This window comes from Cherax quadricarinatus, unplaced genomic scaffold (assembly GCF_038502225.1).
Source record: "Cherax quadricarinatus isolate ZL_2023a unplaced genomic scaffold, ASM3850222v1 Contig3713, whole genome shotgun sequence".
Lineage (NCBI taxonomy): Eukaryota > Metazoa > Arthropoda > Malacostraca > Decapoda > Parastacidae > Cherax > Cherax quadricarinatus.
The window spans coordinates 682-14,863 of NW_027198739.1; the positions used below are offsets into that span (position 1 = coordinate 682).

Sequence of the window (14,182 nt, forward strand, 5' to 3'; positions counted from 1 at the left end):
TTTACTATTTTTTTTTTCAAATTTTAATAGAAAAAGCTAAAAGAAAACTGAAGTGTTCTCTTCAATAGAATGAAGTGTGGTATCATTAAATATGAACATTTTATAAGATATGAATCCAGATTATTAATTCACAAGTCAACCTCTTTGGGATGAGCATAATGTATGATAGCGTAACACATATTTGGAAGACAGTCTAGTTTTCTCTGAGATAGGCCGTGTGCCTAGCAAAATTTTAATTCTTTTTTGACCTTTGCATACTTCCAATACCACCATTACAAGTTACTAACCTTTACATACAATACTTTCTTGCAGTACCACTGCTGTGGAGCCTTGACCTTCAGCCAGTGGCAGCAGAGTCAGTGGTTGCTGGATAACCCTAATATTAATAACAGTGTGCCAGATTCCTGCTGCAAGACACCTTCTTCCTACTGTGGTGTTAGGGATCATCCCTCCAACATCTGGTATAATGTTAGTGTCACTGCATTTCACTTGCAGTCATGTTTGTTAATACACATTGTTCAACACCTGGATGTCTTTGTTGCTGAAACATTTTGTAGCAGGCTTCAGTTGAATACAGGTGAAATATAATACTGGTAACAGTAGTAGTTATGAGGTGATCAGTCCCTCAGCCTTGAAGGTGGTGGTCAGCCTCTCAGCCTGATTATTACACATTTCAGAAATACTGCAGCTTGGAATTGAGCTGAGGTAGGATAACAGCTCTTAGCCTGAAAAATTGACATTTAAAAAAAAAAAAAACTTTGGTTATGCAGAACATTTCAGGCAGTTTTAAAATAAACTTATAATTTCTACTGGATTTTTTTTTTTTTGCAAAATATGTTGGAATGTTTTTTTAAAATAATTTGTTACAACATTTGTAGCTGTTCTTACAAATTTTGTTCAAATGTAGATGCAAATACTAATCTATATTTCAGTATTACTGCATAGGACATACAATCTGAAGGAAAGTAGAATACACATCTCGGTCAAAACTTAGGCTACACTATGTACTAAAAATTTACTCGGTTTTATTTTTTTACTTAATTTTTCATTTGCATTTTTCTCTTAAGAGTCTAATATAAAGTAGTATGGGCAGGCCCAGCAGAATTCTGTAAAGTGTGTACTGTATATGCATTTTTAGGCCTAGCTCCATTCCTCACTTAATACAGTGGTCCCTCAATAATCGTCCGGCCTGAAAGTCATCCATTTCGGAAATAGTCCTGTTTTTTCGTCTAAATATTGGCTCGCAAATGGTCCAGTAACTCGCTAATAGTCCTTTGTCCCGGACGTGTACTCACGCTCTGAGCCGCCTGGGCCTTTCCTTCCCAGCCAGTGTGCCATTGTTTACCAGTGAGCGACGGTCCCCTCACGTGCTCCAGCGAAATATTTCATAATATTCCATTTATTTTAGTGCTTGCAAGTTACTTAAGTGCTAAATAAGCTACCATGGCTCCAAAGAAAACTCCTAGTGCCAAGCCTTTGGTAAAGAAGGTGAGAAATACGATTGAATTTAAGAAAAACATCATTGAACAATATGATAGTGGCGTACGTGTGGGTGAACTGGCCAGGATGTATAAAAAATTCCGTACAACCATATCTTCCATCATAGCCAAGAAAAAGGAAATCAAGGACGCTGTTGTTGCAAAGGGGGTAAATATGCTGACAAAAATGAGATCACCAGTACTCAAAGATGTTGAGAAGTTATACCTGGAGTTTACCTGGAGAGAGTTTCGGGGGTCAACGCCCCCGCGGCCCGGTCTGTGACCAGGCCTCCTGGTGGATCAGCGCCTGATCAACCAGGCTGTTGCTGCTGGCTGCACGCAAACCAATGTATGAGCCACAGCCCGGCTGATCAGGAACTGACTTTAGGTGCTTGTCCAGTGCCAGCTTGAAGACTGCCAGGGGTCTGTTGGTAATCCCCCTTATGTGTGCTGGGAGGCAGTTGAACAGTCTCGGGCCCCTGACACTTATTGTATGGTCTCTTAACGTGCTAGTGACACCCCTGCTTTTGATTGGGGGGATGGTGCATCGTCTGCCAAGTCTTTTGCTTTCGTAGTGAGTGATTTTCGTGTGCAAGTTCGGTACTAGTCCCTCTAGGATTTTCCAGGTGTATATAATCATGTATCTCTCCCTCCTGCGTTCCAGGGAATACAGGTTTAGAAACCTCAAGCGCTCCCAGTAATTGAGGTGTTTTATCTCCGTTATGCGCGCCGTGAAAGTTCTCTGTACATTTTCTAGGTCGGCAATTTCACCTGCCTTGAAAGGTGCTGTTAGAGTGCAGCAATATTCCAGCCTAGATAGAACAAGTGACCTGAAGAGTGTCATCATGGGCTTGGCCTCCCTAGTTTTGAAGGTTCTCATTATCCATCCTGTCATTTTTCTAGCAGATGCGATTGATACAATGTTATGGTCCTTGAAGGTGAGATCCTCCAACATAATCACTCCCAGGTCTTTGACGTTGGTGTTTCGCTCTATTTTGTGGCCAGAATTTGTTTTGTACTCTGATGAAGATTTAATTTCCTCATGTTTACCATATCTGAGTAATTGAAATTTCTCATCGTTGAACTTCATATTGTTTTCTGCAGCCCACTGAAAGATTTGGTTGATGTCCGCCTGGAGCCTTGCAGTGTCTGCAATGGAAGACACTGTCATGCAGATTCGGGTGTCATCTGCAAAGGAAGACACGGTGCTGTGGCTGACATCCTTGTCTATGTCGGATATGAGGATGAGGAACAAGATGGGAGCTAGTACTGTGCCTTGTGGAACAGAGCTTAAATGAGAAACAATTAGCAGGAGATAGTCTCATGATGTCGCTTATTTGTGAAAAGGCTAGGCAGTTGCATGACGATTTGGTAAAGAAATTGCCTGCAACTAGTGGTGTGTGAGTGAATTTAAGGCCAGCAAAGGCTGGTTTGAGAGATTTAAGAACCGTACTGGCATACACAGTGTGGTAAGGCATGGTGAGGCTGCCAGTTCGGACCACAAGGCGGCTGAAAAATATGTGCATGAATTCAAGGAGTACATAAACAGTGAATGACTGAAACCTGAACAAGTGTTCAGTTGTGATGAAACAGGCCTCTTTTGGAAGAAAATGCCAAAGAGGACCTACATTACTCAGGAGGAAAAGGCGCTGCCAGGACACAAGCCTATGAAAGACAGGCTGACGCTAATGTTCTGTGCTAATGCTAGTGGGGATTTCAAAGTGAAGCCGTTACTAGTGTACCATTCTGAAAATCCCAGAGTGTTCAAGAAAAACAATGTTATGAAGAGTAAATTGTGTGTTTTGGAGATCTAACAGTAAGGCATGGGTCACGAGGGACATTTTCATCGAGTGGTTCAATGAAGTGTTTGGCCCTAGTGTGAAGAATTACCTCTTGGAAAAGAAATTGGATCTCAAGTGCCTCCTAGTAATGGACAATGCACCTGCTCATCCTCCAAACTTGGATGAACTAATTCTGAAGGAGTTTGGGTTCATCACAGTAAAGTTCTTGCTCCTGAATACCACTCCTCTCCTCCAGCCCATGGACCTGCAAGTCATTTCAAACTTTAAAAAACTCTACACCAAAGCAATGTTTGAAAGGTGCTTGAATGTGACCTCAGACACTCACTTGACCCTACGAGATTTTTGGAAAGACCACTTCAGTATTCTCCATTGCGTATGCCTTATAGGTAAGGCTTGGGTGGGAGTGACTACCAGGACTTTGAACTCTGCTTGGAGAAAATTGTTGCCAGATTGTGTCCACAAGAGGGATTTTGAAGGGTTTGAGGCAGCCCCTGATGAGCCTATGTCAGTTGTAAACTCTATTGTCACACTGGGGAGTTCCATGGGGTTGGATGTGAGTTTGGAGGATGTGGAAGAGTTGGTGGAGGACCACAATGAAGAGCTAACCACTGAGGAGCTGCAAGAGCTTCAGCAGGAAGAGCAACAGATCGCAGCTCAGAATCTTGCTGCAGAGGAGGAGGAAGAGAGATGGAGGAAGGTGCCTTCTTCAGAAATTAAGGAGATTTTTGAAATGTGGGGTAGGATGGAAAGATTTATGGAGAAACATCACCCAGAGAAGGATGTTGCAATCCATATCGGCAACTTGTACAGTGACAGAGTCTTGGCCCATTTTAGGGAAGTTTTAAAGAGACGCCAGAAACAGAGCTCCGCGGACAGTTTTTTTGTGAGACAGGACTCCAGTGACTCTTCAAGGTGGTCCTAGTGGCATTAAGAAACAAAGAGAAGTAACCCCAGAAAAGCAGTTGGTACCTGAGGTGTTGATGGAAGGGGATTCCCCTTCCAAACAGTAAATAATCCAATCTGTCTCCTTCTCCAGTCTTCCATACACAAAGAAGAAGTGCCAATAAAGGTAAGTGTTATTCTGTTAATGTTTAATTCATCATGTGCCACTGTATTGTTTATGTACTATATCTATATTTCATGTAAAAAAATTTTTTGTTTTAATACTTCTGGGTGTCAGGAACGGATTAATTGAATTTACATTATTTCTTATGGGGAAAATTGATTCGTAAATCGTCCATTTCGATAATAGCCCCACTTCCAGGCAGGGCCGGATTACCACATAGGCAAACTAGGCATTTGCCTAGGGCCCCGTGCATTTGGGGGCCCCACGGTCCAAGGGGTTCAGGGACTCATCCAAGACTGTGCACATGGTGCAAGTGCAAAGGGGTCCCTACCTAAAAAGTTCAAGTGTTTGGAGAGTAAAATTGACTTTTAAAAATTAATCAAAACAAAAATAAATAATGAAATAAAATGAAATAAAAATAAATAAACCTAACCATAGATGGCAACACTCAACATGCCTTTGTTTACATCAGAACAGCTGTGTTTTCCCGCTAATGGGTGAGTATGGGAGATTCCTCTCCAATTTTCTGTAGTAATTACACGTTATCTAGACTTGTACTGTGACAAATTAACTGAAGTGTTGTTGATAGACATTGATGTGTATGGATAAATGTTTGTTTTCGCCTCTAAATGTTAAGGGAGGTACCTGATAGGGTTACTTGACCAGTAAAGACGCATGGACCAGTAAAGACGCATGGACCAGTAAAGACGCATGGACCAGTAAAGACGCATTTTTGGTAAAAATACTATAAAGAAAAACCTAAAAACGCAAACTGACTTCTGTTTGTAGGTTTTAAAAGCACTTTGTCCTGTCTTTAAGTCTTTATCATTTCAATAACAGATCTCAATTGATTGATGTTCTACATCACTTCCGTCGCAAATGCTTAGTTTTCAAGTTGCGACGGAAGTGATGTAGAACATCAATTAATTTACTACATATTTCCCCAGAAACACATAAGCACATCAGAAAATCGTTGGTTGGGTGAAACTGAAAATTGTCCCTGCATTCTTTAATTCTCATGTCCTTATCTATGGTGGTAGGCCATATATCATGCAAAACATAAAGATTAGTTTAGTTATGAAAATGGTAGTATAAATACCATTGTGCATTGTTCTTGGACTCAGTATGATTTCTGTTTAAGTAAATTGGAGATCAAGGAGGATGAATTAGTAAAATATTCATAGCCCAAATCACTAACCTAATCTATGGTAAAAGTTCTGTATATGACTCCTTTCTGTTAACGTTTTGAATTTTTAGATGCGCAGCCAGAGGAAAGGGGGCTACAAGGGCCATATCCCCCAAATTGACAGAAAAAAAAAATTTAATAATTAAAAAATTAATAATAATTGATAATGAAAAATTTGTATTTGCATGATTACAGACAGTGATACATCCTCATTATGGCATCTCGTGAATGTGATGTTGGACGTTCTTATGTGAGTGGGTCACAGAAAAGAAACAAGAAAATTCAAGAAGAAGAACAGAAAAAGGAAGATGTAGGAAGCTGCAGAAATATCACAGACATGCTCACGAAAACAGTTTCTGATGTTAGCAGTACAGTTGAATCTGCAGATACGTCAGATCGTACAGGAAGCCCTCCCTCCATTATTTCTCAGCCAGCATCTACTTCTTTTGTGTCTCCTCTCAATGTCTCAATGGACATTTCTTCCACAGGATTTGTCTTAAAAGATCCTGCCTCATGGCCAAATGTAATCCCAGATTCTCTACGTAATGCTTTCATTGCAGAAAACTTCAGTCAAACTCTGAACATTGACTTTAGGAAATCAGCAAGGATTTATGATGATGGAAGTCGTCGTTGTTTAAAGCCATCTATGTTTTATAGGAAGCTTGCAAATTCAGAAACTGTGAAAAGATCATGGATGGTATACTCTGAAAGCTCAGGAAAAGCGTACTGTTCAGCATGCAAGCTATTTTCTACCAAAGAAAATACCTTCACACAGGGGTTCAATGACTGGAAAAATTCCAAGCGTTTCGAGGAACATGAAAACAGCACCACTCACAGGAGCTGCATTTTAGCCAGTGTATTTCGTGCACAGAAAAAAGGCTTATTGGATTCTCATTTGGAAAATCAAACTGAAAAAGAGCGCACTTATTGGAGAAAAGCTCTAGAAAGAGTTGTTGCTGTTGTAAAATTCTTAGCTCTAAGAAGACTTGCTTTCCGTGGAGAAAATGAGGTTTTTGGTTCAGAAAACAATGGCAATTTCCTAGGGATCATACAACTGTTAGCACAATTCGATCCATTCTTAGCAAATCATGTGTCACGCCTTGGGAATGCAGGAAGAGGCACTGTATCTTACATGTCATCTACTATATGCAATGAATTTATTGAACTGATGACTAAGAAGGTCCTCAATAACATCATAGCAGCTGTGAAAACTGCAAAATACTTTGCAATAAGTGTAGATTCAACACCAGATATTTCACATACAGATCAATTAACATTCATTGTTCGCTTTGTCGACTCCGGTGGTAAGCCTGTAGAGCGCTTTATAAAATTCATTCCTCTTTCAGGCCATGATGGAGAAACAGTGATGAATGTAGTACTGGATACTCTGCTTGAACATGATCTCTCTATTATGGATTGCCGTGGCCAGAGCTACGACAATGCAAGTAACATGTCGGGTAAATATAATGGATTGCAAGCCCGTATCAAGCAAATCAACCCACTTGCTGAATATGTGCCCTGCTCAGCACATTCTCTTAATCTTGTTGGGTCATGTGCTGCGGAGTGTTGTGTCACTGCAGTTTCATTTTTTGGACTTTTACAAGCACTCTTTAATTTTTTCTCTGCTTCAACGCATCGGTGGAGTATACTCAAGCCAACCATTCATGGAGATGTCATCAAATCATTATCAACAACAAGGTGGTCAGCGCAGCATGATGCAACACATGCTTTGAAAGACAGCTTTGCTGAAATACGTTCTGCTTTGATCCAAATAGCAGAGGATGAAGACCAGACAGCAACTACAAGAAGCGAAGCAGCCAGCTTAGCATCAAAATTGTAAGATTTTGAATTGGCCTTACTCTGTGTGCTTTGGGACTGTATACTGGAACGGTTAAATGCCACGAACAAGACACTTCAGAAAATTGAAATTGAAATGGCTACTTGTGCTAACCTCTATGCAGGCTTAGTGGAATTTGTAAGCTCACTTCGCAATGATGAAGCTTTTGAAATGTTTGAAGAGAAAGCTAAACTGCTGGTGAAAGACTACAGTTACCGGGCTGATCATCAGCGGTCAAGGAAGAGGAAACGCAATTTTGAAGAGCCAGACAATGAAATTGTGTTGCTACCAAGGCAGAAATGTAAGACAGCTACATACTTCGTCATTCTGGATTCACTGATTACAGAATTGGTGAAAAGGAAAGAAATCTACCAGAATCTCAATGACAAGTTTGGATTTCTGTTCAAAATTACTACTATGCCAGATGCAGAATTGAGAGAAGCTGCATTAAAGTTGCAACCAACACCTTTCAGCAGATGTTCAGGACACATTTGTTGAGGAAATAGTTCATTTTTCTGGGTATATGAATCAGATTAAAGCTCCACCTGAAAAATGTGCACCCTCAGCTGCTTTGAAACATTTAAGAAATGCAGGTATCTCAGAAACCTTCCCTAATGTTGACATAGTGTATCGCCTTTACCTAACACTTCCAGCTACTAACTGTGAAGGAGAATGTTCATTTTCTGTTTTGAAAAGAGTGAAAAACCAGCTCCGTTCAACAATGAGCCAAGACAAATTGTGTAACCTAACCTTGTTGACCATTGAGTGTGATCTAACAAGAAATATTGATTTTCAGAATATAATTGATGATTTTGCCAATATGAAATCCAGAAAAAAGTTTATTTAAGAAGTGCATGTGAATATAAACAATTCTTTACTTTCTTGAGTTTATATGATTTGATAGTCTTATGCATGATGCAATGATAACAATAATGGTCAGTGATTTATAAAGGGAATAATAGTGCTGTAGTGGTTATGCTGAATATAATAGGTACATGATGTCACTACTTTAATAGCCTAATCTAGTAATACTATGCTGTCTTGAGTTTATTCTCTTTAAAATGCATGATTTAACAAGATAGTTATAATGGCTGTTGGTAAATGGTTTTGGTTGTCTTGATGTACTTTCCCTATTAAATTTAATCTAAATAGCCAGAATGTATTTAATTAGACCTTAAACAGGCTCACACCGACCCCCCCCCACCCCCAAGCTGGAAGGGGTCGCTTCGCTTACCCGTAACTCAAAGGGGCCCCGCCAATCTGAATAGCCTAGGGCCCGGAGACTTCTTAATCCGGCCCTGCTTCCAGGAACGGATTATGGACGATAATTGAGGGACCACTGTATATGATGGGTAAACATGTTATCAGGCATTCATATACATACAATGGTCCAGCTCCCAACTTGAACAGTTATGTAAGTGTATTTTTGTAATGGCTTTTATAAGTGTATTTTTGGGGTCTGAAACGGACTAATCTAATTTACATTATTCCTTATGGGAACAAATTCGTTCAGTATCAGTACTTGAACAGCCTTCTGGAACGAATTAAGTTCGTAACTCGAGGTACCACTGTACATTTGAAAGTGAAAAAGGCTGTTTCACTTTACAGCAGTTTTTGCTTTACAGCAGTAGCCTGAAATCTAACCTGCTGTATAAGGAGAACCCTCTTGTATTAGTAGGTACTTAAAAATAAATGCAAGTTACATGTTAAATCATGAAAGAATCACAATACGAAAATGTAATTGTCTGATTTTGTAGGGTGAGTGCTGGAGGGGACTTATAATAAAGACAACATGGATAGAATATTCCTAGGTAGTAGGTTGGTAGACAGTAACCGCCCAGGGAGGTACTACTGTCCTGCCAAGTGAGTGTAAAACTGAAGCCTGTAATTGTTCTACACGATGGTAGGATTGCCGGTGTCTTTTTATTTCTGTCCCATGCACATGCAAGATTTCAGGTACGTCTTGCTACTTCTACTTACACTTAGATCACACTACACATACATGTACAAGCATATGTATACACAGCCCTTTGGGTTTTCTTCTATTTTCTTTCTAGTTCTTGTTCTTGTTTATTTCCTCTTACCTCCATGGGGAAGTGGAACAGAATTCTTCCTCCGTAAGCCATGTGCGTTGTAAGAGGCGACTAAAATGCCGGGAGCAAGGGGCTAGTAACCCCTTCTCCTGTATATATTACTAAATGTAAAAGGAAAAACTTTCGTTTTTCCTTTTGGGCCACCCCGCCTCGGTGGGATACGGCCGGTGTGTTGAAAGAAGAAGAAAGGATAGAATATTCATAACTAACCTACAAATTGGAATTAGAAACTAGATGGCATTTCAGTCCATCCAAGACAATTTGTGGGTTGGTTGAAAGTTGTTAAGACTTATATTAAATTGTGAGTTTTAAAGTTTATGATACAGTTCAGTACTCTTATTCAACCTTCCATATGACACACTAATAGGGAAGGAGCAGGTGGGTGGTAATGGCAGTTATGGTGGATGAAGTAGAGTGTTTTGCTATGATGGTAACAGTTCTGTAATTGTGGGATGGAGATGGGGTGTCATAGAGTGAGTCAAATTCGGCGGGTTGGTGGCACTGGTGCGCCGCCTGTAGGTGAGGCAGAGAAACGTGAGTGTAAACAAAGAGAGCGTGAGGCCGACGAAACACGTATTACCTCCCTAATACGTAAGTTAATAGTCACGTATTATGCAGGGGAGGGCAATGCACACCCACTTTAGATTTCCGTCCATACTGTGCCAGTTAATGATATATCAGGGCTAGGAGGTACAATGTGTACTCACAACATCAGGTTGTGCATCCTAATTTGTGTTTTGTCTCTTTGCAGCTAGGAGCATTCATTATGTTGTACTTGAATGAAGGATTACCAACACTCACCCGAATGTCTCTTTGACCAGTAATCAAGGCACTTAGTTGTTTCCGAATCAGTTGAACCAGTGGATTTTGTATATCAAGGGTTTAATTGTATGATTTTCAACTCTGGTAGTATAATGTATACATTTTGATGGTACAGTACTTGGACAGGTCTGGTAGTGTATCCAAAAATGTGCTGTGCCCAATCTTAACATTACAGTATTGTCATTTATTTATTTGCCTTCCTTTTTTGCAGGGTTGTATTCATCAATTTGAAGACGAGTTGAGCCGGCATCTGCTTATACTTGGAGCTGTTGGCTGTGGCATTTGCCTCATTCAGGTCTTTGGGATGATCCTCTCCTGCTGCCTTTATATAAAACTAAAAGATGTTGATGATAGCTACTATTAGTGGATGGCAGTATTCAATGTTGCAAATGATGTAATTGAGATAATGTTGCATTTATATATAAAAATTATTAAAATACTTGTGATATGAAAATGGGCATTAATATAAATTAAATCCATGCAAAAATTCATTTGTTTATTGAATGCAGACCTGACATGGTCTACCATGTGCTTTACATCTTCGCCACAGAATTAGGACTTACCAAGTCCTAGCTTCTGATAAGCCCCAGCAGGGCTGGCACTGAGGGAAAAGAGGAGGACTGAAGCCCCACAAAATTCCATTCACTTCCCCCCAAAGCCCTTAATTAAGTAAAAATAAAAAAAATGCTGCTGCTTCAGGCCATATCCCCCTAGCTCCCCCTCCCTCTTACATTCACATTGCTACTCCTATATAAATATTCTGGAGCCTTTTGTGACTCCTCCTCCTTAATTACTTTTTATAGTCATACCACTCATGATTTTCATATTGTAGAACGATGGTCTGTGCATGTAAAGTCATTTAGTCAGCAAAGGAAGCATGCTAGCATATATATATCTTGACACTGCATGCTTCTTCAACAGTTAAACTGTTAGGAAGGAAGGGCAGAAACCTATGCTGACAAATACAATGTAAAATGCCTGACCCAGCTGCTGTGTTGCTGGTGTCAAGGTCAACAATAGTGAGGTAGTGGCAGAGCATTGGGCACCTATTTGCTCAGGTCTACAAGGGCAAGCACTTGCCTGAAGTTTTTTACTCTTAAGTCTGCTGTTTTTTTTTTTTAACTAAGACAGGCAAGATGGAGAGTTTTTTTGCTGGAGCAGATATGGGTGATGGTGTAATAGACAGCTAGATTAGATAATGTCCATGTGACCAGTTTTATTGGTTGCACCCTTCATACAGTTGTATAATTGTATTTGATAAACAGGGCTCACTGGTATTCTTGCATGTGGGACTTGGTCATCACTAGTTGAATAACTGCCATTTTTTTGTGCTGGTAGGGACAGTCACATTGCTGAAGCTTCTCTCCAAATTCCTTTGATTAGATTTTTGATTGGTCTTTATCACACTGTTTTAAATTTTCTGCTATGAGGAGTCCAGTCATTCTGATCCTGAACCTGCACTTTTATTGCTCTCCTGTCTTTACTAGCTGGGTGGCAACTTTATACAGTGGACCCCCGGTTAACGATATTTTTTCACTCCAGAAGTATGATCAGGTGCCAGTACTGACCGAATTTGTTCCCATAAGAAATATTGTGAAGTAGATTAGTCCATTTCAGACCCCCAAACATACACGTACAAACGCACTTACATAAATACACTTACATAATTGGTCACATTCGGAGGTAATGGTTATGCGGGGGTCCACTGTACTTTGAGGTGCCAGCACTGCTTGCAGCACTTTTTGATACTAGTATTTAAAATTTTAGGTGTGAAGTCCATATCAATTACAGAAGTGACATTATATTTATTAGAAACATAAATTACAGTACAGTATTCTGTGTTAATTTTTAATAAAATTTGCTCTGAATTCACATATACTTTCTGGGCAGTGTGTCTTTGATGACATAGTTTGCCTAAGGTTTTCTCTTGCTGTTTATTGAGTTCCATTTGGAAGATATTATGTGGGAGACGGCCAACTTGTTAAAAAAAAAAAAAAAAAAACTACAGGTATCTGAAGTAAACAATGGTAGTATACTTTACTTTTTTTTTTTTTTTTTTTTTCAACAAGTCGGCCGTCTCCCACTAAATTTGTGCATCTTGATATTTTTATCAGTAGTGTGTACATTCCTGAAGGTTAACTTGTGTTTAGTCTGCATGGCTTATCAAATGTTCAATCCTTGCAGTATTAATATGAGTTTCAATGTCTTCAGTATATTATGTGGGAGTTGTCACAGCTGCTCTTTGCTGATGACACTGTGCTCTTGGGAGATTCTGAAGAGAAGTTGCAGAGATTGGTGGATGAATTTGGTAGGGTGTGCAAAAGAAGAAAATTAAAGGTGAATACAGGAAAGAGTAAGGTTATGAGGATAACAAAAAGATTAGGTGATGAAAGATTGAATATCAGATTGGAGGGAGAGAGTATGGAGGAGGTGAACGTATTCAGATATTTGGGAGTGGACGTGTCAGCGGATGGGTCTATGAAAGATGAGGTGAATCATAGAATTGATGAGGGAAAAAGAGTGAGTGGTGCACTTAGGAGTCTGTGGAGACAAAGAACTTTGTCCTTGGAGGCAAAGAGGGGAATGTATGAGAGTATAGTTTTACCAACGCTCTTATATGGGTGTGAAGCGTGGGTGATGAATGTTGCAGCGAGGAGAAGGCTGGAGGCAGTGGAGATGTCATGTCTGAGGGCAATGTGTGGTGTGAATATAATGCAGAGAATTCGTAGTTTGGAAGTTAGGAGGAGGTGCGGGATTACCAAAACTGTTGTCCAGAGGGCTGAGGAAGGGTTGTTGAGGTGGTTCGGACATGTAGAGAGAATGGAGCGAAACAGAATGACTTCAAGAGTGTATCAGTCTGTAGTGGAAGGAAGGCGGGGTAGGGGTCGGCCTAGGAAGGGTTGGAGGGAGGGGGTAAAGGAGGTTTTGTGTGCGAGGGGCTTGGACTTCCAGCAGGCATGCTTGAGCGTGTTTGATAGGAGTGAATGGAGACAAATGGTTTTTAATACTTGACGTGCTGTTGGAGTGTGAGCAAAGTAACATTTATGAAGGGATTCAGGGAAACCGGCAGGCCGGACTTGAGTCCTGGAGATGGGAAGTACAGTGCCTGCACTCTGAAGGAGGGGTGTTAATGTTGCAGTTTAAAAACTGTAGTGTAAAGCACCCTTCTGGCAAGACAGTGATGGAGTGAATGATGGTGAAAGTTTTTCTTTTTCGGGCCACCCTGCCTTGGTGGGAATCGGCCGGTGTGATAATAAAAATAAAAAAATGGATATGTATGGTCATCTGCCTTCATGTTTCTCTTTGAAAATGGTGAGGTTGCAAATTTTAGTCAGTGATCATTCTTATGGTAGCCTTTTGCTCAAAAAACATTTAATGTGCCAACTGTGAGCCACAGATGAATGTTGTATTTCTGAATGGAGGTACAGTATATGCCAACTATTTTCTAAATATTTGGTTTTAACAGTGGGCAGATTCCATCACACATTTTATTGTACGGTATATCCAAAATATTTATAAATTCTTAGGTGACGTGAGATGTGTAAGGAATTCTCTTTGGACTACATCTAGCAGTAAACTAATACTTAGGAGATAGCATAGTTGGTTGCTGTGGATTGTCTCTTGGGGAATATAACCTAAGGATCTTGATGAAAATAAGTCACATTTCTTAATTTTCTTGGTTTATCTTGGGTTATTATCCTCTCTGGGACTAATCTGAAGAAAATCTTTTTCATCTCGTGTCGTGCAGCTGTATAGCTCACACTGTAGAGGTTTTCCATTTGTGGTTACTTCACCTTAATTTAAGATATTGTATTATAATCACCTGTTTTATTAATAGTTTTCAGACATTGATAAACCATTCTTTGGTTTACTGGCAGTTTATTATTGCAAAATGTGT

The 14,182-nt window shown here is 40.0% G+C and overlaps 1 protein-coding gene across 1 annotated transcript; it reads left to right on the forward strand.

The window, feature by feature from the left end:
• Positions 1-312: 312 nt before the first annotated feature.
• LOC128690503 (CD151 antigen-like) lies at positions 313-10,773 on the forward strand (the record flags this gene model as incomplete). The annotated part of the gene is given in 2 exon segments (XM_070081697.1): positions 313-468; positions 10,496-10,773. Coding segments are annotated over 2 exon segments (309 nt in total), but the record flags the coding sequence as incomplete, so codon positions are not given.
• Positions 10,774-14,182: the final 3,409 nt, after the last annotated feature.